The sequence below is a fragment of the Muscardinus avellanarius genome, assembly GCF_963383645.1.
Source record: "Muscardinus avellanarius genome assembly, chromosome: X".
In the NCBI taxonomy this organism is placed as follows: domain Eukaryota; kingdom Metazoa; phylum Chordata; class Mammalia; order Rodentia; family Gliridae; genus Muscardinus; species Muscardinus avellanarius.
The window spans coordinates 80,843,684-80,871,672 of NC_137792.1; the positions used below are offsets into that span (position 1 = coordinate 80,843,684).

Consider the following 27,989-nt stretch of genomic DNA (forward strand, 5'->3'; position numbering starts at 1 on the left):
AAAGATTTACCTGTGCCTATGTGTTGAAGTGTTGGACCTATGCACGTCCTTTTCAAGGGGCTGCAAGTTCTCTGGTCTGATTTCCAAGTCTTTGATCCATCTTGAATTGATTCTTGGGTAGGGGGAGAAAATGGGGCTTATTCTCATTTTTCTGCCTCTAGTTAACCAGTTTTTCCAACACCTTTTGTTGAAGAGACTATCTTTTCTCCAGTGTAAGTTTTTGGTCTTTTTGTCAAAAATCAATTGGTTTTAAGTGTGTGGATTTGTTACTGAGTCTTCTATTCTGCACCATTGGTCTATGTGTCTGTTTTTGCACCAATACCATGCTGTTCTTATTACTATAGTTTTGTAGTAGAATTTGAAATCAGATATTGTGCTGCTTCCTGGATTGTTATTGTTGCTGAGAACTATTATGGCTAGTCTGGGTTTTATATTTTTCCAAAATAATTTAAAGACTGATTTTTCTGTTTTTTTTGTCTGTGAGTAATGACTTTGTTGAAGCCAGGTGTGGTGGCACATGCTTACAATCCCAGCATTGGGAGGCTAAGACTGGTGAATGTGGTTCACTGACAGCCTCAGCTACTTAGTGAGGCCCTCCACAACTTACTGAGACCCAGTTTCAAAATAAAGAATAAAAATAGGGCAGGGGTGTAGCTTGGAGGTCAAATGCTTCTGCTTTTCACCCCAGGCCCACAAAAAAGAAAAAGAAATGACTTTGATTATTTAATGGGTATTGCATTGAATCTGTAGATAACTTTTGGAAGAATGACCATTTTGATGATATTTATTCTGCATATCCAAAAGCATGGAGGAATTTTCCTTCTCCTAAGGTATTGTTTGATTTCTTTTTTCATTGTTTTATAATTTTCCTTGTAGAGGTCTTTTACTTTCTTTTTAGGTTTATTGATAAGTATTGTATTTATTTGTGGGATGTCAGGGATGGAAGTACTTTCTGTATTTCACTTTTAGTGGATTTATGGTTGGCATACAGGAAAGCTTCAGATCTCTTAAAATTAATTTTTTTATCCAGACACTTTGCTGAATTTGTTGATCAGTTCTATAAGCCTTTTGGTTGAATTTCTTGAGTCTTCTAAGTATACTATCATGCCATTCGCAAATAGAGATATTTTTAATTATTCTTTTCCTCTTTGTACCACTTTGATTTTCTTTCCTTGCCTTATTGTGCTGGCTAGATTCACATGTACTATGTTGAAAAGAAGTAGTGATAATGAATATATTTAACGTGTTCCTATTTTTAAGGGAAAATCTCACAGTTTCTCCTCATTTAGTATGATGTTGGCTGTGGGCCAATTGTATATTTCCTTTTATGATGTTGAGGTATCTTGCTTCTATTCGATTTCTCTGTAGTGATTTTTAACATGAATGGGTGTTGGATATTATTGAATGCTTTTTCAGCATCTTTTGAAATGATTATGTAATTTTGTGTTTGGTTCAGTTTATGTGGTGAATTACATGGATTTTTTTGTATATTTGAACAGCCTTGAATATGCTCTCAATCCCTGGGGGACACAGTATACTTGGCCCCCCACTACCACAGGATTTAGCTTGAAGTCTGAGCAATAGAATCTCTGTGGAGCTTTGGGCAAGCAACTGACCTGTTAAAATTCAGATGAACTATAGCTGCTTACTTCACATTAAGTTATTGGATTTTTCCTGGGGGCCTCCGGAGGCTGCATTGTCTGGAGTACTGATATAGTTAGGCAAGATGGCACTGCAATGGCCCCTGCTACCACAGATGTTCCTCAAAGGGAGTAGACAGAGTACTTTTCTGTCCTCTGTTCTCTTTTGTGGCTTTGTTTTTATTGCCTATCAAGTTTTGTTTTTTTTTCTCTTCTCAAGATGCTGTTTTCACAGTGATAGATTGTCAGCACAACTGAGTTAGAAGTTCTTCCCTCACTTACCATCTTCCAGGAAGTACAAAGTGTTTCTAAGGAGTTTGCCTCTGAATTTTACTTGGTCTTTGGCTGTATCTGTGGGGACCACCATGAATTAGCAGGCTATGGGGGTTTACCTGGCACTGGGGAATGTCTGGATCCTTGTTCCACTGGAGCCAAATCAGAACTAGAACTCACTAGAGTGGGTCCAGTGCTGAAGTACAAAGTGTATTTATCTGGTTATTTACCTTTTTCTCCACCACATGGTAAGTAACTCTCTTGGGTTTGAAAGAAGAAAAATCTAAGCAATGTAATACTGTCCTTCCTATATTCTTCAATGCATGTTTTTAATTTCTCTGTTCCACCAATGTGCTATAATATTTTAATTGGATTCTTTAGCTCTGGCAGAAGAATTTTTGTGCATGCATAATTGTTCAAATTGTCATTTCTATGAGGAGATTAGAACTCAAAATTCCTATGTGACCATATTATAGAAATCACTCCCTTAGGTTGCATAATTAAATTAGCACTGTTATTGAACACTTCAAATTATCACTGCTAACTTGATTTTCTCATTTTGTGAATTGCCTCTTGAAATCTTTTACCTGTGTTTCTATTGAAGGGTCTAGCTGATATTTATTGATTTGTAAGACATTTTATGCATTATTTTAACATGAACTGCTTGTTTCAGTATTATATAAAAATAATCTAAACGAGAAGACAATAATGAAAACTGCGAGATTGCCATATTTTTCCATACCTACTAATGTCATGACAAGACTTTTCAGGAAACATTAAGAAAAATTTTAGCATCATTTTGTAGGGTCATATGAGGTTGAGTAAACTTTCTACCACCTACATTTCTTTAAAGAAACTTGAATCCATTTAAAAAATAGAAATCAATAATTCAGACAACAAAGAAATCAGTTCTAACAGAAACGCTAAGTTGCCACGCCTTTTTCCCAGTCTTAAACTGAGCAAGGCTCGTTTTAGCAGGAATGCTGCATGGCAGACATTCCCTGGAACAGGTGCATGGCATCTCCTTCTGGGGAATAGCATTAGGCATGGGGATTTGGGGATTTTTTGGAATTGGCTTTGTTACCAAAAAGATACCTGAGACTTATGTTATTAATGGCTTCAAATTGTTTAAAATAATTCAAGATTTACTATCTGAAACTGTAACATTTATGTATGAGTTGCACCTAAATTTCCAAATGACCAAATTCTAACAAGAATTCTATAAAGACTCAAACAATAACAAGCAAAACAAGCCTTAAAGGCAACTGATCCTCCCCAGGTTTTTCCAAACAAATATTAACAATAAACCTAAAACAGAGCCAAGACAAGTTGTTCCTACCATTATGAATTCTAACATAGGATGTTTACTCAGAGGTAGGGTATGGTAGAGTGGCTACTGACCCCAAAAAAACCCTACCCCCTTTTGGTTGTACAATAGGTGCATGGACAGCTGCAGAATATATGGGTGCCCAAGCACAGCCTTGGGACATAAGAAAGTATGAAATGTTCCTCTCCTTAGTAGTGCCTATTGATTGAAAAACAATAATGTATATTAATCAGAGAGTATAATGCCTAGCATAGGATATTATTTTGATATTATATTAGTAGTTAATAATAAACTTTTGATCTTTTCCATGGTTGCTTGTAAGAGGAAATGTTCCCTTAAAAAAGAAACTGGCCATCTGTCATCTTGCCTTGATGTATTAGTTCTTTGTATACTTACTGATGGGTTAATTCTAGAAAACATTGTAATAGTAGAATGTAGCCAAAAGAGAAAGTATAAAATGCTTGCCAAAAACAAAAGTAGAGAGAGCAAAAATGTAAAGTAAATAGAGCAGCTTCACTCTCTATTGAGTCTCTGCTGTTTCTCTGCCGAACTTCACCGACTCATCACTCCACCACTTGCGGACCCCCGACTCTTGCTAGGGCTAGACCCCGGCACTAAGTGGATTGAGGTAAAAAATGAGAAATCATAAAGACAATGGAACATATATATTATATATTTTAATCCAATGAAATAATCAGTGTCCTTATAAAACATTATGTTGTTGATATGATTGGTATGTTTTATTTTTTTTTCCTTTTTTTTTTTATTGGTGCACTGTATTCATACATCATAGTAGGATACATACTTTTGTAGACATACATGCACACTTTTCCCAGTCAGCCCCCACCCAATCCCCACCCCATTCTCTCCCTATCCCTCCCTCCCATGCTTGGCTTAGTAGTTGACATCTAGTATTATGGCAATTTATCTTAAATTAAAAATGATAATCTCACATAACAGTTTCATTTGTCTGATACCAAGCTTTTGATGACTTAAAGATAATATTTCAATATTTCTTTTTGCTTTCTTTCTTACCAGAGAATATTTTTTTCTATTTTTTAGGTGAAACTATCATATATTTATATATTTATTTTTCAGAAAAAAATCTAACCTAATATGGAATATGGACTCTAGGTACCCAAAACGATCTTGAAAAAGAACAAAGCTAGAAGATATATATTTTCTGATTTCAAACCATATAAAGCTACAATAATTGAAACAGTGTAGTACTATTCTAAAGGCAGATGTATAAACCATTGGAGTTAAATAAAAGCCTAGAGCTAAATTCTTCCCTATATTGTCAAGTTATTTTTGACAAGGTTTCCACAAACATTTGGTGGTGGAAATATTAATCTTTTAACTAAATATTGTTAAAAAATAATAATTACATGGAAAAGAATAAAAATGGACCCTTACCTAATCCCATATACAAATATTAACTCAAAATAGATAATAGACCTAAATATAAATCTTAAGACTATAAACTTTTAGGAGAAAATCTGGGTCATTAAACCTCACAACATTGAAATTGGCAGTGATTTCTTGGATATGATTTCAATGGCACAGGCAACAGAGGAGTATACAAACTCCCTAAAAAATAAAAAAAAATATTGTATATCCAAAGACAATGTAAACAGAGTTAACAGTTACTAACAGAATGGGATAAAATATTTCCAAATGCTATATCTGAAGGTATATTACTATTCCAACTAGAAATCCTAAAAATTAACAACAATAAAGGCAAACAATACCCTTTAGAGATAGGTAAAAGACTAACATAAATAATGAATCTCCACAGATAACCAATCTTAGTTGTCTGTTGGATGGAAAATCTTGTTTCTCTGGTTCTGGTGTGTGTTACCTATTTCTTCTTTGTAGTTAATCTCTTTTAGTATTTTCTCTAGCGCTGGTTTTGAAGACATAAATTCCTTCAGTTTCTGTTTGTCATGGAAGCTTCTTATTTCTCCATCTAATTTGATAGAAAGTTTTGCTGGGTAGGAAATTTTTGGCTGGAAGTTGTTTTCTTTCAAAATTGGGAATATGTTACTCCAAGCCCTTCTGGCTCTCATAACTTGGTTTGGGAAGTCTGGAGTGATTCTAATTGGTTTGCCTCTGAATGTCACTTGGCCCTTTGCTTTTGTTGCCTTTAAGATTCTCTGCTTGGCTTCCACATTGGTCATTTTGACAATTATGTGGTGTGGGGATCCTCTTCTCCGATCCTGTCTAAAGGGAGTTCTATAAGTTTCCTGGACCTGTGTATCGACCTCTTGCTCTATGTCTGGAAAATTTTCTGCTATTACTTCCTTGAAGAGATTGTTGATCCCTTTGGTTTCACTTTCTTTTCTCTCCTCTATTCCAATTATTCTTAGGTTAGCTCTCTTAAAATGGGCCCATATTTCTTCAATGTCAGATTCCTGCTGTCGGATATTTTTTTCTAGATTAGAAACTATGAGTTCATTTTTGGATTGCTCATCTTCTAAGAGCGAGATTCTGTTCTCCATGTGGTCTAATCGGTTGTTTGTGCTTTGAATTGAGGCCTTTACTTCATTAATTGCATCCTTTATCTCTTTTTGGCTCTCTCTGAGTTCTTTTCGAAGCACCTCTATTATTTCTACAGTTATTTTCCTGATTTGATCTTCTAGAAATCTCTGATTTTCTGTTTTATCGGGTTCTGATGTTGTGGGGTTGTGGGCATTAATTGCTCCAGTATTATTCCTCTTTCCCATGATTTCGTATGTTTGTGCCTTCTCTGGGTTCTTCCCTTGGGTCACTATGACTTCACTTAAGGTGCTCTGGATCTCGAGTCAGTAGTATCTCAGACCCCACTACTCCTTTACTGGGTTTTATCACAGAGTCTCCGACCCAGAGAGTGGATAGAGGCTGCTTTAGACTGTGGGGGGTGCCAGGTTGCACGTTCTCCTATGGTGTGATATCTCTGCCACCGCCCCTCCCCCACTGGGTCAAGTCCCAGGGAGTACAGTACTGGGATTTCTCCTCTGTGGCCCGCAGTTTGACTCACCGTTCTTGAGTGCGCAGATGTAGCTGTACTGCTTCGCTGAATTCGCTGCTGCTGCCGCTGGTAGCAATATGGCGCCGCTGCTACGCCCTCGGCTGCGGGGCTGGCATTTTTCTCTCTGAATCCCTGCAGCGTGTGCTGAGCTCGGCCACTGGGAGCTTTAGATGCTCTCTGCGCGGAGAAATCCCGCCTGGCTGTTCCGCAGTGGCTCACCTCGGCTTGCTGTAGCCGTCCCGTGAACTCCCCGCTGCCGCCGGCAGTAAAGCGCTGCTGCCGCGTCTGTGGCTCTGTTCTCAGTCCGCTTTCTCTCTGGAGCCTTGTGATTTTTTTGTTTCACTGGTGATGGTGTTTTCTGACTATGTAAGGCGCTGATTTTGTGGTAATGGAGATTTGTTGTTAGCAGGGCTCTTAAGCCCCGCTTTTCTCGGTCGCCATCTTCCCGGAAGTCTTCGATTGGTATGTTTTAAATTGGAAAGATTTACAGTTTCCAGTTCTATCCTAAAATGAATGGACAAAATTAGTTTGAATGGTTAGCTATGGCAAAGAGCAGTAGTTTTTCTATAGAAAAGCAACTTGTTAATATAAAAACCTATAATTTTGGCTTTATTGCCCAAATATTTAAACCAAATTATTTTGTACTAAATGTCATTGAATAGAAGAAATGGATCTCATCTTCTCTTGGCCTTGAATTGACACAATCTATGTGGTTTGATAGAACTAAACAAAAGTAGAAAAATAAGGAGTTCTAGTGTCATCTCTATGTGTCCTAGAGCAAAGTATTTCCTTACATTTTAGTTTCACTTTCTGTAAAATGAAGAAATTGGATCAAATGGTTTATGTGGTTGTTTCTAAAATAAGTTTTTAATTTTAGAACACTTTTAGATTTACATAAAAATTGCAAAAATAGCAAAAAAGCATCTATAAATACCTCATCTTATTTATAATGTTATTAATATCCTATATCTTCAAGGTAAATTTGCCAAAACTAAGAATTCAACATTTCTAATTACTCTTAACTTAATTTTGATATTACCAGTTTTGCCAAAATATCCTTTTTATATGTGAGGATAAGATACCATTTTAAGTGTCATGCCTTCATATTTTCCTCTGGTCTCTAACAATTTTTGTACCAGAGACCTTGACAGTTTCAAGTAGTATGGTCTGATTTTTCATAGAATATTTCTCAATTTGAGTTTTTCTGATATTTTATACCGAGTTTTGGGATAGAAGGCCCCAAAGGTCCCATTATCATTATAGCATATAAAATACACTTTCTATTATGTACATACTAGCACTGGTGTTGGTAAGTTTGATCAGTTCTATTCACTTTAAATTTACTCCCTTGCCTTCTGTCCAAAATATACTCAACTAGTATGTGGTACTTTTCCTTTCAGGGTGGGGGTTGTTTTGTTTTTTTATGGTGCTAAGGACTAAGCTTAGGCTTTACATATGCTAGGCAAGCACTCTATCATTGAGTCCTGTGGTCTTTTTGAGCTCTGACATGCCTTGATCTTATTATTTGGCAGACAGATGACCTCACCTACACAGATCAATTTTGTATTGAATAATCAGCTAAAAATTGCCTTGGTATATATTTAATATTATATGGCTATGTGAGAATCCTTAGTTATGTTTCATAAAATGATACAACAACTGCATTATGCTAACTTTAAAATGTGTACTCTACTAAAATGAGAGCATCTTTTAAATTCTTACAAATGGTTTAATTATTGAAAAATTTTTACCAGAAAAATTTAAAATCTACAACTTTTAGACCTCAGTGAGTATCATGATGAAACAAAAATGTGTAGTTTTAAGGGATTTTTGCAAATAAAGAGAAATTAATGTCTACACTAAATATGAAATTAGAAAATCAGATGAGAGAGTTTAACTCTGCCATACTACTGTGTGAAGATTGCAGCTTGAGTGCCCACAAAGATTTGAGTCCCTCTATGTTACACTCTCTAGGAAAAAATAGGGCTACACAATATTCACAAGAAGCAGGAAAACAGAATTCAATGAGGAAAAGACCTTCTGCCTTTCTCCACTTCCAACATGGTTCTGACAGACTTTCTGAAAGGGCTAATTAACCAGACTTAATAATAATGGCTGACATTCATTGGGCACTTAGTATGGGCCAGGCATTTTCTAGGTATCTTACATAACTAACTCATATAGTTCTCACAGGAACTTTAAAGAGAAGATGCCATTATTATGTACATTATATTGTGAAGACACTGAGAAACAAAGTAGTTACCCAAGGTCACACAGCTAGTTGGTAGTCAAGTTGAGATTTGATTCAAGAAACCTTTTTTCTGTACTTTAACACCTGATTATTGCTCCCCTTTAAATATAGAATAAGCTCTAAGAGGGCATGCATTTTTGTCAATAATTACTCCTGTATCCTCAGCACCTAAAACAAAGTCTGATACATAGTAATCAGTCAACAAATATTAATTGCATAAAAGAGAATACTTGTGAATCCTGATTATGAATCAACCTTAATTTGATAACTTATTGGTTATTCTTTGAAAAGAACACTTATACTGTCACCTCAAAAAACTTCAAGCAGACAGTCATTATGATTACAAAATATTCTCATACCTCCCTATCTTATCAGTTCTTTTAAAGCTGCTAAGAAGGTTCAGTATTTTTCAAACACATGATATTGCATATATATATAAGAAAAAGAAAGACATTTTTAAATAAGTATAAAAAGTGTTAATTCTTGGCTAAATTAATGTTTTGCTACATTATTCACTAAGCTTATTTTTTAATATTCATCATTATGCTGCTGATTCCTCCAGACTCTATAAAGCAAACAATAATACAAAAATAAATAAGATCTGAGTCATGGAGAACACTTATTGGTGCTGTGACTTGAGATGAAACCACTAAATAATTGTGTCTGTCTGATAAGAAATCCACAGATAGGCCTGCTATGCAGCTGCAAATGGAGATCATATATTAAACCTGTGATAAGGTATCCAAATAGACATGTTATTTATGAATACTGCTGTAGCCTTAGAATGGAAAATATAAAATACATAGTAAATGAAAGTTTTAAGATAATATAATATAGATCTGGGCCATTAAAATGATTTATTACTTTGATAGACTCTTCTAGCCTGGGTAGCGAATAAAACAAGGACTATACTAAAGAGGAAAAAAGTATGCTGCAACAGAGAATAATTTATTTCATTTAGCAGAAGAAAAGTATGGGTTCAAACATGTGGGACAAAAATAAAGGTGTCCTTATTGCCTCTTTTGTACCATCACAGTGTTAACTGGCCTTTCATCTTACTAGTTCATTATGGCACACTTGCAAAATGTGCTCTACAAAACTATTCGAGGTAAAATGTGATTTTTCTTCCTTTCAGTTGTGTTTTCTTAAATTAGTGTATTCCTCTCTCCCCAAAGAAATTCTGCTCATACCCAGCACAATGGCTTTTTAGGCTTTCAAAATGTTTGAAAGGAATCTCAAAGTCATATTGACTATATTAAAATTACTTTGAAAAGGAACATTTAAGTGTATTTTGTTTATGTTCACGATATAGGACAAGCACAAATAATGCATTTAGTAGTAAATATATATTTATAATCCTTGGAAAAAAGAGAAAACTTGAATGAAACTGCTTAGGCAAAAGTAAAGTACCATAATAAACATGCATTAGTTTATTTAGTTCTTAAAAAGAGTTTCACTGAAAACTAATATTTTTAAATCTTGCATGTAATCTTTTTATTACCAGGGTAAAACTGAGATCTAAGGGAAGTTTATCAAAGGGCTATAGTTCACACATATAACAATTTGATGTTAATGTAATAAAACCATTCTTAAAGGTGAAAGATAACCTACCTGGTTTCTGTAATGTTTATAGTTACTACATTTAATTCAAGTAGCATTTATAATTGCAGTGAGATTGCTTATTGCAAAAGTGTCTAGTCACATATGATATCTACTGAGTTTTCAGTCTGGCAAGATTGTTTCCATAGGAGTTAAATTGAACGCCTAATGTCATCAGAGGTCACCATCTGGGTAATGTACTTTGTGTATTTTTCATGAAGGAAACTGTCTAACGTAACAGTAAATCTGTAGCTTTGACAAGTTTAGAAGTAAAAGTACAAAAGCTGTAGCATCCCCTAACCTAAAAGAACATAAAGCAAAATATGTGAGGGAACTGGTGAAAGAAAATACTGACACAAAGAGAAAATAAATTATCTTGAAAAAATATTACATGCCTTTTAACTTAGCCTGTTTTAAAACCTATGTCTTTAGCCGGGCGTGGTGGCACACACTTGTAATCCCAACATTTGGGAGGCTGAGACCAGAGGATCATGGTTCACGGACAGCCTCAGCTACTTAGTGAGGCCCTCTGCAACTCTGTGAGACTGGGTTTCAAAATAAAGAATAAAAAAAATAGTGCATGGGGTGTAGCTCAGGTGTCAAATGCTCCTGGGTTCCATCCACAGACCCACAAATAAATAAATGAATAAATAAATAAATAAATAAATAAATAAGTAAATAAATAAAACTTATATCTTTACAATAGTCAGGGATTTGTGAGACAGATTTCAAACTTTTGCAATAAATTTATTTGGGAAAACAACTAAAATTCTTATAACAATAAGTACATTATACTACTAGTAGTGGTGGCACATACCTGTAATCTCAGTACTTGTAAGGCAGAGACAAGAGGGTCATATAGGTTTAAGACCAGCTTCAGCAAATTAGACTCTGTTTCAAAATTAAAAAAAAATAAAAATTAGGCTCAGAGGTAGGATATCTCTGGGTTCAATCCCCAGGATCACAAAAATAAGTAAAATATTTCTTAGCTAAATATGTGTACATTTTAAGATGCAAGATAAAGTTCTTGGAAGAAAAATTATTTTTGCCTGAAAATTGTTGTACTTTCAAGGTTCTCTTGTATATTTATTATCAAAGAACTGCACACCTTGTTATTAAATGCATTCAAATATTAGCTCAACAGAAAACACCAAAAGATACAGAATAGCATGGATGGAGTCCTGTCTCTTAACACTAGCACTATATATTTCCATACATTTAAATGCATGAGAACAATTCTTCCCAGGATCCAAATTTTCCTTATTCAGATATCTTGAAGATGATTTTTTTAGGTCACTAGATTTCAAACTATATTCTGTGATGCATTGGGGCAAGGCTTTTGAATTCTCAGCCCCTTTCAGTCAAATGAGTTCTATTTTATTGTTCTATAGTCATTCATATTTAATTGCTCAATGGTGATGTTTCTTTAAAATGTTTAAAAACCTCTATTTTGGAAAGAAAACAGCAATAATAGAGATGGAATAAAACAATGCATATATGTATTTAGCTTAACAGAGGTTGTCTAGCTCCTACTTTTTATTTTATATTACAATATATGGATATATTAGCATTATAAAAGTTCTAATGATTATATAAAAATGTCATTCTTTCGATGACCCCAGATCTCTAATCAAAATATGAATAGTTTGTTATACATCTTTTCAATTTTCTCTGTGCATTTACATATGTAAAAATACATATTTTCTACTAAAACAAGATTGTAGGATATGCATTATTCTACAATCTTCACACCAATCACTTTCCATGTCAGTACATACAGGTCATTTGGTGGTATGCTGATAAATGTTTAACAACCAGCTCCCTGGGCAAAAGTGTCCTGTTTGCATGTTTGCAACATTTGCTGATTCCCAGGATATAGATATCTGTCATGGCCTATTTTAGTTTTCAACATAAAGTCACCAAAGGTGGAGTTGGGAAGAGATGCACATAGTCAGTGTTTATAAACTAGCATAACCTGGCTCCAGCACAATACTAGATCAGTGTCTCTCTCTCTCTCTCTCTCTCTCTCTCTCTCTCTCTCTCTCTCTCTCTCTCTCTCTCTTTATCCTGAAATAATTTTAGACTTACAGAAAAGTTGCAAATATAGCACAGATTTTCTGTATACTTGTCAATTAGCATTTACCAGTGTTAACATGTTGCTTAAGATAGTACAAATTGCTAAAACTAAGAAATTATCATTGGCATTCATTAAGTTCAGAGTTTAATTCTGACTTCTTTAGTTTTCCACTGTCATTTTTTGTTTCAGTATTTTATCCAGAATTTAATATTGCATTTGTTTATTATGTCTCCTTAGTTTCCTCCAATCGCACAGTTTATCAATATAAGTCCTTTCAATTCTTACAACAATTTTTACAATAATTTAAAATTAAAATTTAGCTTTATTTTAAACATTTTAAATTGTACATATTTTTGTTATTTTGTTTTTCTTTTTTAAATTTTTATTGGTGCATTCTAGTCATACTTCTTAATGGGGTACAAGGTGGTAGAGGAATACACATCACTCATTTAGCCCTTCCCCAATTCCCACCCCATTACCTTCTCCCTCTCTTCTTTTTATGTTTTGCTTACTAATTGGCTTTGATAATTTATGAACGTAAAAGGTCAGTAAAGATGCCTCAGAGTTAAAGAATACCATAAACTAAATGTACCATAAAAGACATATAAAGGACAAATAATATCTATTAATGGAGTACCACATAATGGTTTGATACATGTGTATTTTATGTAATGTTTAAATTAGATTTACATGGAATTTTATAGCATAGCTATATCATTTTTACACATTGATGGATATATTGGTTTTCTGATTTTAATATGCTAAGAAAGCCAACATATAATAATGCTAAGTTGAATTTTTGTATACATTCCCTTTTATACACATATGTGATTATTTTTAAAAACAGACTCCTAGAAGTAGAGTTATTTGGTCAAATAACAATTACAATTTAAATTGTGATAGGTATCAAAATTGCCTCGCTAAAATTCCTTGTCTCATTGTATTCCTATCAGCAAGCTATTAATGAAAACATGCTAATAATTTAGTGCTGAGTTGAATGCCAGTGACATAAAAATGAAGACAACATGGTTGCTATCCTTTAAGTGCTTAATAATGATGAGGCAAACATGTAAGCAGATATCATCAATATAATTTGGTAAATTCAATTGTCAAACTATGGAACCAACCAAGATGTCCATGAATAGATGAATAGATTACAAAACTATTATTTTACTGAGCAAAAAAACCAATATTATGTCACATTTCAGTTGGTTTGTAATAGCCATAATATTCAAATTATTTAGGGTGTAGAATAAACAAAAATTTGCATAATTCTTATAAACACCTTCAATTGGGACAAATATGTTAAAGCAAACTTTGAATCATTTGGCAAGGAAACCTCAACAATGTCATTAGTATACTTTTTATTTGTATGCTCTACCATACCTTACTCAGAACTATTCTCCTTTGGTTTTAGTTTTTTCCAATAATTGTAAGAGAAAGCACTTGTCTTAATTCAAAGTAAAGGGTAGAAAAATGCATCAAAGTATTAAGGATAGACTAAAAAGTAGGTGTCAGAAATCTCTTTATCTCCAACTAAAAGTGTGTGAGTGATTTTTTAAAGATGCTATCTGGAAGCTGGCTATGGTAGTGCACACTTGCAATCCAACCATTTGGGAGGCTGAGACAGGAGAATCACGGTTCAAAGACAGCCTCAGCTACTAAGTGAGACCATTTGTAACTTAGTGAGACCTTTTTCAAAATCCATTCACTCTCCATACTACTACTGAATTTATCTTTCCACAAAGGAAATTAATTTTTGCAGGACTGGGATTGAACCCTGGGGGTGTTCTGCTTCTGAGCTATACCTCCAGCCCTATTGTTTATTCTTTATTTTTAAACAGGGTTTCAATAAGTTTCAGAGGTTCTCACTAGTTACTTGAGGCTGGCCACAAACCTGCGATCCTCCTGTCTCAACCTCCCAAGTACTTGAATTAAAAGCATGTGCCACCATGCCTTGCTCACAGAGAATTCTGATGATACCATTCTTTTGCCTAAAAATTTTCACTGCTACCTTGTTAATTCTACTAAAGAAAACCCTGATCATATCACTCATCTGTTCAGAAAATAGAAATGTCTCACAGTTGTTTAACAAATTAAAACAAAGAATGTTCTTCATAATACGGCCCCAGTTTGTCCTTATGACCTTAATTTCCACTACTACCTGCATGTAACTAAGTTCCAGTAAAACCCAGAAAAGTCCTTCTTCCTCAAATACATACTGTACTTAAAATAATCAGCCTGTCTCCTCTCCCACTCATTGCTGTTACCATGAAAGCCCTAAACAGTCTTTAAAATCCATAATTAAAACCACTTCTTCTGTAAAATAGTCTTTATCAGATCAGCAAATTTTTAGCTATTGTTAAACAATTTCTTTTATTTTTTATTTGGTGCATTGCAATCATACATGTTAATGAGATACAGAATGGTAGATACATATATGTACACATCAGTCTTTTAGCCCTTCTCTAATTCCCAGCCCATTCAATCCCCCCTCCCTTCTCCAGTTTGGCTTAGTGGTTGACTTTTGTATGTTTGTAAATGTACATCATGTGCATCTTTCTCGCTTCCTCCTTCCCATTCTTAGTTAGGTCACCTTATTTGCTCATCTATGGTTTCTCTTTCTTTGTCTAGAGTTCCTCCTATGACCCTTTTCTCACTAGTTTCTGAATATTAGGGAGATCATCCAATTTCTTACTTTTTGTGACTAAATCTCACTTAGCATATCCTGCAGTTCTATCCATTTCTCTGTAAAGGCAATAATTTTTTCTTTATGGCTGAATAAAATTCCATTGTGTACATATTTTACAGTTTTGTAATTCATTCATCTGTTGATGGACAGCTTGGCTGGTTCCATAGTTTAGCAATTGTGTATGGGTAGTTTTCTTTCTATTCTTTTGGGTAGATACCATGAAGTGGCATTGGCTGGATGATTTAGTGGGTTCATTCCCATTTTTTCTAGGATCTTCCATAGGGTTTTCAAAAGTGGTTGCACTAACTTGCAATCTCACCGACAATGCATTAGAGTTCTCACTTCTCCAGATCTTCACCAACATTTGTTGTTTGTGTTTTTAATGTTTTCATTCTAGTTTGAATTAGGTGAAAATCTCACCTATTCCTCTGATTGAGGACTAATATCTAGAATATACAGAGAAGTGTATATACAAGAAAGTCACTGCTAAGAAAAACAAATAACCCAAATTGGAACTACCCTGAAAATTTATTGTTAATTTTGTTTTAAATGATTCCCATTCAAATTTCAAATAGGTAAAATTTTAAGGTATTTTTCATTTTCATCTCTCTGATTGCTCATATATTGCTCAAATATTAAACTTTTTGTTCATTTATTAGCCATTTGGGTAACTTCTTTTGTGAAATATCTATTTAGTTCACATATCCATTTTCTCTTGATTTACTTGTTTTATTACTGGTGAGTTTCTTGAGTTCTCTGTATATTTTAGCTATTAGTCCTCTATCAAAGGAGTAGTTGACAAAATTTTCTTCCCATTTTGTTGGCTCTCTGTTGCTATTCTTAGTTTCCTTTGCTGCACATATTGATCCTGCTATAATTTCCTGTGTCTTTGGGGTCTTGAGGACATTTTTACTTGGGCCTATGTGTTGAAGTGTTGGACCTATGCCCTCTTCAAGGAGCTGCAAGGTCTCTGGTCTAATTTCCAAATCTTTCATTTATCTTGAATTGACTCTTGTACAGGATTAGAAAGTGAAGCTTATTTCCATATTTCTGCATATGGTTAACCAATTTTGCAACATTTGTTGAATAAGCTATCTGTTTTCCAGTGTGTGTTTTTGGTCCCTTTGTCAAAAATCAATTGGCTGTAAGCATGCAAATATGATCCTGGGTCTTCTATTCTGCTCCATGATCTATGTGTCGAATTTGTGTCAGTACCATGCTGATTCTATTTCTATGGCTTTGTAGTATAATTGGAAGTCAGTTATTGTTATACTTCCTGCATAGTTTGTATTGCTGATAACTGATTTGTCTATTCTGCTTTTTTATTCCAAATAAATTTAAGGACTGATTGTTCTACATGAATGAAAAAATTATATTGATAATTTAATGGGTTTTGCATTGAATCTGTTGATCATTTTTTTAAATATCCATTTCTTTTCTTTCTTTCTTTCTTTTTGCCATCCTGGGGATAAAACCCATGGACATTCTACCTCTGAGGTACACCTCCAGCCCTGTGTTTTTATTCTTTATTTAAAAACAAGGTTTCAATTAGTTGCAGAGTGCCTCACTAAGTACCTGAGACTATCAGCAAACTAAAATCCTTCTGTCTCAGCCTCCCAAATGCTGGGATTACAAGCATGCACCACCACACCTGGCTAGGAATGGCTATTTCAAGGATATCTATTCTCCCTATCCAAGAGCGTGGGAGGTCTTTTCAACTTCTATGATCTTCAATTTATTTTTTCATTGTTTTAAATTTTTTCATGTAGAGGTCTTTTACCTCCTTGGTTAGGTTTATTTCTAAGTATTTTATTTTGGAGAGGGGTATCATGAGTGAAAATTGTTTCAGGGTTTCTTTTTAAATTGATTTGTTTTTGGCCTACAGAAAAACTTCTGGCTTTTTAAGATTGACTTTTTTCATCTAGATACTTTTCTGAATTTGTTAATCAGTTCTACATAAGCCTTTTGGTTGAGTTTTTGTTCTTCTAAGTATAATGTTATGTCATGTACAAATAGAGAAAGCCTTAGTTCTTCTTTTCTTATTTGCACTCCTTTAATTTTCTCTTACCTCTGGCTAGAGTCTCAAGTACTATATTAAAAAGGAGTGGAGCTGGGTATGGTGGCCCATGCTTGTAATCGCAGCCCTTGGGAGCTGAAACAGGAGGATCACACAGTTTCAAAGCCATTCTCAACTACTTAGTGAAGCTCTCGGCAACTTAGTGAGACCCTGTTTCCAAATAAAATATAAAATGGGTATAAGACTATAGCCCTGTTTCCAAATAAAATATAAAATAGGTCTAAGAGTATAGCCCGGAGGTAGAAAAGCCATTGAGTTCCACCCCCAGCAACACACACACACACACACACACACACACACACACACGGAGTGGTGGTGGTGATAGTGGACATCTGTGTCTTGTTTCTGTTTTTAAGGAGTAATAAAGAGCCTACCATCAAACAAAAGCACAAGTAAATTTTATAAAACCTTTATTGAAGAGATAATCCCAATACTTTTCAATCTATTTCATGAAATATAAAAGAGGACTCTCCCAAATAAATTCTATGAAGACACCATCACAATAACACAGAAAACAAAACAACTCAAGAAAAAATCTACAGGCCTGTATCCTCAATAACTTAAATGCAAATCTGCTAAACAATAGTAGTAAAGTGCCTTCCAAACCACATTGAGAAAATTATACAATATGACAATGTCAATTTCATCCCAGGGATTCAAGTCTAGTTCATCATATGAAAATCAATTTATGTAATTAACCACTTAAACAGAAATACAAAAACTGCATGGTCATTTCAATAGATGCTGGAAAAAGTATTTGACAAAATCCAACACTCATTCATGCTAAAAATCACTGCAGATAATCAGAATAGAAGGAATATAACTCATCACCATAAAGTCAATATACAGTAGGGCCACAACCAAAATTATACTGAATGGGGATAAACCATTTTTTAAATGAAAAGTTCTCCTCCCAGGTAGCAAACATTTCAAACATTCATTGGAAAACAAAAAGCATAAGGAAGAAATTAAAACTAATCTCTTATATCCCTATACTACTAACATGTTGTTGTATATTCTCCCAGCATATTCTCTCTTCAGAAATGAACACACACACACACACACACACACACACACACACACACACACACACACAGTATTTAGCTCCTGAAATGTTTTCATTTGAAAAATCATGAATATTTTTCATGCCATGATATAGTCTGCAACATGATTTTAATAGCCACATAAACTATATAATTTTTGTTATTTACTATAATATTGATTAATTAATCCACATTTGATTACATTTATATTGACTTTTAAAACATTATTTACAATGGACAATATTAAAGTTTGGTACATTCAGTATTTTTTACTTTTATTGGTGTATTGTTGTCATATATCTTAATGGGGTATAAAATGGTAGAGGCATACATGCACAAAAAATTCATTAACTTAATTTTAAAAATTGAATTTTTTAATCAAGTGATAAGCCATAATTTTTCATGTCAATAGCAGTTAAACCCAGGGGCATTCTACATCCCAGCTACGTCCTCATCCCTATTTTATTTTTTTTAATAGGATCTAGCTAGGTTGATGAAAGTCTCACTATTCGCTGAGGCTGTCCTTAAACCTGTGATCCTCCTATCTCAGCTTTCCAAGTACTAGCATTACAAGTATGTACCACCACACCTGGCTAAGTTAAGTTATATTTTAAGGATTATTTTGATAAATGGTGCCACTTGCAATCCAGAAATGTCAGTGTATTTGTTATATCCTCAAGATTGTCTGTGTGTGCCCTATATACTAGCCAATATTGAGTACCTTTTTATTCTTCGTGTAGATATTTGAACTTATCTTATGTCAGATCTTTTGCATAATATTATGGTTATTTTTATATTTGTAATACTACCAAATTGTGCTCTCATACACATTGCAACTATCATAGGGCCTTATACATGTGAGACATTCATAAAATATTTGCTGAATCAAATTGAGTCAGGGCTCTAGGGAAGGTCTCCCATGTTCTCATAATAACCTGTTCACATTACTCTGCAATAGTTTTCCTATGCAAACTAGTATATTGCTAAGGGCAATAGAGAAGGAAGTGTTTATAGCACTGAGGAGCTGAGACCCATCCCACTATAGTTGTTTAACTGATCCTTCAATTTCTAATTCTATTACTAAGATAAGCTTAAGCCTTGATGTTTTAACAAGAGCTACTTGGGAAAGTAGCTATATCATGTAGGTATAAACTCATAGTTGCTTGACCTATTTAGAAGATAACCAGTCATAAAATTTTAGGTACAAAAGAATAATTGGTTTGGAGACCTTCTCAGTGTTTCAGAGGAAGTTAATATGTGGCTTATTTTATTGCAGCAGTACATTTGTTTGGCCTGACTTGGCAGTTGCAACCCGTTGAAGGTCAGCTTTATGAAAATGGAATTAGCAAAGGGAACAGAGGTACTGAATCCATGGATCCTACATACTCAACAATTGGAGGAAAAGTTTCTGACAAATCAGAGAAAAAAGGTACAGTAATCAAAATGATTGATTAATTATTGATTACTTTTCTTCTAATTTGGTAACTAGAACCATATCTGTGATAATTTCAAGTCATATTAGCTTTCATGATTGCTAGAAAAAGATATGGTATATGACTAGAATAAATACATGTAAATGTCCTCTGAAATCAAAGTTTTCTTTTCTCCAATGTCTTGTGCATAAACCAATTAAAGTTTTCAAATATTTTGTCAATTTGGACAATAAATATTTACAGAATGAAACTTTCAATGAAATAAAAATTGTATTTCACATATAACTACCCTGAAGCAATATGGAATTTTTATTTAGCTCTCTGTGTCCAAGCCCAACATTTATATATAACATTTTTAAAAGGATATACAGAATATCTCCTGGTCATATTAAGAAAAGTCTTTTTCTGCTTACTTGCAAGAGTAAATAAATTATTTCTAGTTGTAGAAAAGAAAATTTATTTGAGTCCTGAATTGGTAAGTTTAACAAATATGAGCTTGAATTACTTGACTTATTTACAATAAATATCACACTACCAGCATCTTGATATTAATATATAAGTATTGAAAATATCTGGACATTTGTATTATGACTTTTTTGAAATAGGATTCAGTACAGAAAAACTCAAGTTACATAAAATTTTAGAAAGCCAATTAGAAAGTGAATACAATATGCAGATCCAAAAATGCTGGCTATTTTAAATAATTTTATTGGTGCAGTATAGTCTCATATTATAATGTCCTTCATAGGGATTGTGACATAAATACAGACAGCCCTTGGTGGGCTTTCCCTCAGCTCCCTTCCAATTTCCTCCCCTTTCCCATACACAATATTGAGATTGGCTCTGGTGCTCTCACATATGTACATAATGTCAATAGAAGTCATTCATTCATTGATGTTACCTCCCTCTCTGCTCCCCTAGACCACTCCCTTCACTCCACTAGGGTTTCTTCTCCATTATTTAAAGTCCCTCTGATATTCCAATTACTCCTAGGTATTTTTAGGAACTCAAAAAGAAATAAACAAATGAACCCAAACCCTAAAATCAAGAAGCTCATAATTTTATAGGGGCAATAAGGCAGCTTTATTTTGGCTCATTAGTTCCAAATAGCATACCATGTTATTTTATAGTTGTTTGACTTAGTACTCTTCTCATGTGTATGTTTAATTCAATTTGAAGGGTTGTTTATGGATTTTTTTTCCTTAAAATAGTAACTTTTCTTTGGTTCATGCTTCATTAAAAATTAATTCTTAGGGTTCAGAAAATCATCATAGATTTGTTCTACTTTTCATTCAGTGATGGAGTTTTTATTGTGTCTTATTTGAAAATACTTCCTTCTTGTATGAATTGACCTTTCCCAGAAGTTTCACTGTTACTGCAAGAGGGTCTAAGGGAAATATAAAGGTCAGAGATAACCAGGGAAGAGGTCTGAGTACATTCAAATTTTTATTTCTAGCATCCAATACCTGCTTTCTCTTATTTCCCATCTCTCTTACTATGTGACTTTTTTATATATGAAAGTATAAAAGCCACAATTTGGTATTATCTGCCTAGAGGTTTCTTGCTACTCACTCTGAAAATCAGAAAGTATCTTTTTGAGAAAAATGAAAACTGGAAAACAGCAAAAAGTCATCACATAGGTGTCATCAGAGTGTATTTAATTTGTATTCTATATCTGCTCTCTTATAATATCTTTCTCTAAAGTAGATTGGTAATGATGACTAAACTTAATTAATTAAAAATTTATCAGGGGCCAAGAATTATTACTCCTACTCTGAATGGATTATGTATTGTGAAGGTAATATTTTGGTCCTGCTTTTCCAAATGAGAAACAGAGGCACAGAGACATTAAATAATTTGCCCCAGTCATAAAGGTAGAAACTGGTTAAAAAGTTCAGAATCTTAGTCTCTTAACTTCTTCAATTCACCCTTGAACAACAATGGGTTTGAACTGTGAGAGTCCACATGTATTCAGATTATTTTTAAAGATTTGTGATAACTTGAGAAAACTCATAGAAAAACTGTGTAGCCTAGAAATATCAGAAAAATTAAGAAAAGGTTAGTTATGTCATAAATGCAGAAAACATATGGGCATAATAGCTTATCATTTACTATCATAAAATATATACAAACCTATTTTTACAAGATAGAATTTACCAAAATGCATGGGCAAAAATGCTTATAGACCATAAAAGGAATCATTCACAGTGAAAAGAAACAGACAAACATAAATATACAGTATCAAATTGTAACTGCATAAAATAACTGTAGTATATATGGTACTAGTATAATAACTTTGTTGCCATCTCCTGTATCTACTGTGGTAAACTCAAGTGTTAAAATATGTACTTAAGGCCAGGCAAGGTGGCAAATGCTTGTAATCCCCATGCTTGGGAGGCGAAGACAGGAGGATCGCGCAGGTTCAAAGTGAGCCGCTCTGGCTTAAGAGACCCTGTTTCCAAATAAAATGTATAAAATTGCTCCGGGAGTATAGCCCAGAGGAAGAATGGATTCCAGGAACCCCAGCACCAAAAAAAAAGTATGTACTTAAAAATGCTCTACAAAAAAGATCATCTTCATTTCATCTTTTCAACTCTCAGTAAATTATCATAGTAAAAAGTTATCTGTGCTATTCCTGCATATTTTCATTATTGATCATAAATATCACAAACAAATTATGTGCCAGTTAATAATGTTATCAGTAAGGCTTCCAATCAATAGCAGGTTTCTAGCAATTAAATTTCAGAAATCACAAGTTATCCATTAATTTTTTTTTTTTTTTGTACTGGGGATGGGACCCAGGGGCATTCTACCTCCGAGCTACACTCCCAGACCTATTTTTTATTCTTTATTTTGAAACAGGGTCTCACTAAGTTTCAGAGGGCCTTACTAAGTACCTGAGCCTGTCCACTAACCACAATCCTCCTGTCTCAGCCTCCCAGATGCTGAGAATACTAGCATGTGCCACCACACCCGGTATGAATTTTTTACTATACAGGGATCAATGCTTATAAATTCTAGAAAGTTCAAAGGGCAAACTGTATACTGTACTTACATATGAAATGTGTATAAAAGCCATAAAATATATTTTTGTGCAATGGAACAAAGCCCCGGGATCTATCTGTAATAGATAGTAAAGAAATTATATTCACCTTTATTTTAATGTGTTGTTATGGGTTCCATTAATAAAAAATAATTTATGTTTCTGTTCAATTATAACAAAAAACAGGGGAAACTAATTTCAAGTTGATACTGATGGTTGGCAGTGGCCAAATAAGACATGTATTTCTCTGAGAAACCCTAAACAACATATTATGGTTTAATATCTGATTGGGACATCATACAGAAACATTTCTAGTCAATACTTCCTATTTAAAATAAGTGAAAGAGGAGACGGCCCAATATGGGATTGGCAGTGGGGGCAGAAGCCAGTATTTGGAAGAGGCAGACAGATCCAATCCAATCCAGCCAGTATTTGGAAGAGGCAGACAGATCCAACCCAATCCACCTTGAGCTGTTGAAGAAATCTCCCTGAAAGCAGACTGCTCCTGTCCCACATGCTCAGGAATTCTGGACAACATACTTTGTAAGAAAAATGTTTGGGAAAAGAACCAAGATGGCAGCAAAGGTGGTGGCAGCAGTGGCAGCCAGTATTTGGGAGAGGCAGACAGATCCAATCCAATCCACCTTGAACTTTTGAAGAAATCTCCTTGAAAGTAGATTACTCTGGCCCAACATGCTCAGGAACTCTGGACAAAATACTACGTAAGAAAAATGTTCAGGGCACGTCAGAGGAAGACATACATAGCCAGGTTGGCCATCCCGCCACACGTCCCGGGACACAAGGGTGCTCCTGGCTGCCGCACTCTTTTGCACAGCTCTGGAGGTCAAGGTGTGCTAGGAGCAGCAGATCCTGTTCTCCGTGGTGAAGCTGTGAAACTCAGCTCTTAATAGGGAAATAAAATCCATTGCTGCTAAGTACTTGGACTCCCAACCTCTGCAAAAGACATGTACTGTTTTCTTTTGTTTTTTTAGCCATTTTATTTTATATATTTTATTTTATTTTATTTTATTTTATTGGTGCACTGTATTCATACATCATCATGGGATTAAAAAAAAAACACTTTTGTAGACATACATAAACTCATCGTCCAATTAGCCCCTACCCAATCCCCACCCCGTTCCCTCCCTATACCTCCTTCCCATGCTTGGCTTAGTGTTTGACATCTAGTATTATAGAAATTTATCAAAAATTAACAATGATCATCTCACAGAACAGTTTCATTTGATTGATACCAAGCTTTTGATGACATAAAGATAATATTTCAATATTTCTTTTTGCTTTCTTTCTTACCAGAGAATATCTTTTTCTTTTTTTTTAGGCGAAACTATCAGACATTTATTTATTTATTTTTCAGAAAAAATCTATCCTAATGTGGAATATGGACTCTAGATACCCAAAACAATCTAGAAAAAGAACAAAGCTAGAAGATGTATATTTTCTGATTTCAAACCATATAAAGCTACAATAATTGAAACAGTATAGTACTGTTATAAAGGCAGATACATAAACCATTAGAGTTAAATCCCTAACTCTCACATATTAGGGAAAGCATCAGATTTCTTATTTTTTGTGACTGACTAATCTCACTTAGCATAATGTCCTCCAGTTCCATCCATTTCCCTGAAAATGATGTAATTGAGTTTTTGGGGGTTTTTTTGATGGCTGAGTAAAATTCCATTGTGTACATATCCCATAGTTTTGTAATCCATTCATCTGTTGATGGACATCTTGGCTGGTTCCATAGTTTGGCTATGGTGAATTGTGCAGCTATGAACAAAGATACACATGCATTAGTTTGGTAGTTTGGTTTCCTTTGTGGTATTGCTGGATCAAATGGTAGATTTGTACCCATTCTTCTGAGGATTCTCCACACTGTTTTCCAAAGTGGTTGCACTAATTTGCAATCCCACCAACAATGTCTTAGAGTTCCCACTTCTCCACATCCTCGCCAGCATCTGTTGTTGTTTGTGTTTTGAATGATCGCCATCTAGTTGGAGTTACATGAAATCTCAAGGTAGTTTTGATTTGCATCTCTCTGATTGCCAGTGCTGTTGAGCATTTTTTCATGCATTTATTGGCCACTTGAATTTCTTCTTTTGTGAAGTGTCTATTTAGTTTATTTGCCCATTTTGTTATTGGATGCTTTGTTTTCTTAGTGTTGAGTTTCTTGAGTTCTCTGTATATTCTAGATATTAGTCCTCTATCAGTGGTGTAGGTGGCAAACATCTCCCATTCTGTTGGCTCTTGATTGAGATTCTTGATAGTTTCTTTTGCTGAACAGAAGCTCTTCAGTTTCATGCAATCCCAGGTATTGATTCTCCTTTTAATTTGTTGTGCCTTTGGGGTCTTGTTGAGGAAATGTTTATCTGTGCCTATGTGTTGCAGTGTTGGACCTATGCCCTCTTCAAGGAGCTTCAAGGTCTTTAGTTTAATTTTCAAGTCTTTGATCCATCATGAGTTGACTTTTGTACAAGAGTGAAAAAGTGGGATTAATTTCCAATTTTCTGCATATGGTTAACCAGTTTTGCCAACACCATTTGTTGAAGAGGCTATCTTTATCCAGTGTATGTTTTTGCCCCCTTTGTCAAAAATCAATTGGCTTAAAGTGTGTGGACTTGTTTCTGGGTCTTCTATTCTGCTCCATTGGTCTATATATCTGTTCTTTTGCCAGATATATTTTTATTACAATGGCTTTGTAGTATAGTTTAAAGTCAGGTATTGTGATTCCTCCTGCATGGTTTTTGTTGCTGAGAACTACCTTGGCTATTCTGGGTTTTTTGTTGTTCCAGATACATTTAAGAACTGATTTTTCTATGTCTGTGAGAAATGATCTTGGTAGTTTAATGGGCATTGCGTTAAATCTGTAGATCACTTTTGGGAGGATGGCCATTTTAATGATATTTATTCTGCCAATCCATGAACATGGAAGGTCTTTCCATCTTCTAAGATCTTCTTCGATTTCTTTTTTCAGTGTTTTATAATTTTCTTTGTAGAGGCCTTTTACCTCCTTGTTCAAGTTTATTCCTAGGTATTTTATTTTTTTGTGGGAGATCCTGAGTGTAAGTGTTTTCTGAATTTCTTTTTCAGTGGATTTATGGTTGGTGTACAGGAAAGCTTCTGATTTTTTAAGATTGATTTTGTATCCAGAAACTTTGCTGAATTTGTTGATCAGTTCTATAAGCCTTTTGGTTGAGTTTGTTGGGGTTTCTAAATATAGTATCATGTCATCTGCAAATAGTGAAAGCTTGAGTTCTTCTTTTCCTATTTGTACTCCTTTGATTTCCTTGTCTTGCCTTTTTGCTCTGGATAGAGTCTCTAGTACTATATAGAAGAGAAGTGGTGTAAATGGACATCCTTGTCTCGTTCCAGTTTTTAGGGGGAATTCTTGAAGTTTTTTACCATTTAATATGATGTTGGCAGTGGGCTTAATGTAGATTGCCTCAATAATGTCGAGATATGTTGTTCCTTCTATTCAATTTCTCTGCAGTGTTTTTATCATAAATGGATGTTGAATTTTATCAAATGCTTTTTCAGCATCTATTGAAATGATCATGTGATTTTTGTCTTTGATTCTGTTTATATGGTGAATTACATGGATTGATTTTCTTATATTGAACCAGCCTTGAATCCCTGGGATGAACCCTACCTGATCATGGTGTATGATTTTCTTTATGTGGTTTGAATGCGTGTTGCTAGTATTTTGTTTAATTGTTTTGCATCCAAGTTCATCAGAGATATAGGCCTGTAGTTTTCTTTCCCTGAACTGTCTTTATTCGGTGTGGGTATTAGTGTGATGTTGGCTTCATAGAATGTATTTGGGAGAGGCCTACTTTTTTCTATTTCAGGAAATAGTTTGAGGAGTATTGGGGTTAGCTCTTCTATGAAGGTTTTATAGAATTCACTTGGGAAACCATCTCTTCCTGGGCTTTTCTTTGATGATAAGCTCTTTATTGCTGTTTCAATCTCTTTGATTGTTATTGGTTGGTTTAAGTGTTCTATATCTTCTTGACTCAATTTAGGAAGGTTGTATTTATCTAGGAAGTTGTCGATTTCCTCCAGATTTTCCATTTTGTTGGAGTATAGTTTTTCAAAGTAGTTTCTGATAATCCTCTGGATTTCTACACTGTCAGTAGTAATGTCTCCTTTTTATCTCTTATCTTCATAATTTGGGTTGATTCTCTCTTTTTTTAGTTAGGTTGGCTAGTGGTTTATCAATCTTGTTAATTTTTTCAAGAAACCAGCTTTTGGTTTTGTTGATTTTCTGTATTGTTTTTTAATTCTCTATTTAGTTAATTTCTGCTCTAATTCTAATAATTTCTTGTCTTCTGCTGGCTTTGGGGTTCAATTGTTTCTGCTTTTCAAGGGCTTTAAGGTGTGTCATTAGGCTATTTATTTGAAGATTTTCTGTTTTTCTTATGTGAGCACTCAGTGCTATAAATTTTCCTCTTAATACTGCCTTCAAAGTGTCCCAGAAGTTTTGATTTTTTGTATCTTTATTTTCATTTGTTTCTAGAAATTTCTTGATTTCACCTTTTACACATTCTATGACCCATTATTAATTCAGAAGTGTGGTGTTCAGCCTCCACATGTTTATTTTGTTTCTCTGGGTCTTCTTATAGTTGATTTCTAGTTTCATCCCATTGTGGTCTGAAATGACACAGGGAAGTATGTAACATTTTTTAAATTTTCTAGTGCTCATTTTGTGTCCGAGGATGTGAACTATTTTGGAGAAGGTTCTGTGAGCAGCTGAGAAAAATGTAAACTCCGCTGTAGTTGGGTGAAATATTCTATATGTGTCCAACAGTTCCATTTGATTAATGGTGTTCTTTAGTTCTGAGGCATCTTTACTGATCCTTTGTCTGAAAGATCGGTCTTGTATTGTGAGAGGTGTGTTGAAGTCTCCCAGTATTATTGTGTTGGGATTTATGTGTGAATTCATGTCACAAAGAGTTTGATTTATTAAAGTATCTGCACCTATGTTTGGGGCATAGATGTTGATTATTGTTATTTCCTCTTACTGGATTATTCCTTTTACCAGTAAAATGTGACCTACTTTGTCTCTTCTAATAAGTTTAGGTTTGAAGTCTAACTTGTCTGATATCATAGTTGCTACTCCTGCTTGTCTTTGAGTACCATTAGCATGGATTACCTTGCTCCAGCCCTTTACCTTGAGTTTGTTCCTATCCTTACTTGTAAGGTGTGTTTTTTGTAAGCAGCAGATGGATGGATTCTGGCTTTTAATCCATTTTGCCACTTTATGTCTTTTTATTGGGGAGTTGAGGCCATGTACATTCAGTGTGATTATCAAGAGATAATTTTTAATTCCCAACATGTTAAGTTCATATTTCTGTTTGAGATACTGTTTATTCTTCTTTGCTTAGTTGTCTGCTGGATGGGAGTTCTTGTTTCTTTGGTTCTGGCGTATATTACCCATTTCCTCTTTGCAGTTAATCTCCTTGAGTATTTTCTCTAGCGCTGGTTTTGAAGACATAAATTCCTTCAG

The 27,989-nt window shown here is 34.4% G+C and overlaps 1 protein-coding gene across 3 annotated transcripts in view; it reads left to right on the plus strand.

Moving 5' to 3' along the window:
• The window catches only part of TENM1 (teneurin transmembrane protein 1), a gene marked incomplete at both ends in the record, with an annotated part of 892,332 nt that overhangs the window by 419,032 nt on the left and 445,311 nt on the right, over window positions 1–27,989 (plus strand). For 2 of the 3 annotated variants that reach the window (XM_080719098.1, XM_080719100.1), the window contains one exon: window positions 19,266–19,418. In XM_080719098.1, coding sequence (XP_080575224.1) covers window positions 19,266–19,418 — 153 coding nt within the window. The remainder of the gene's footprint in view (window positions 1–19,265; window positions 19,419–27,989) is intronic. The other variant, XM_080719099.1, reaches the window with a different exon arrangement.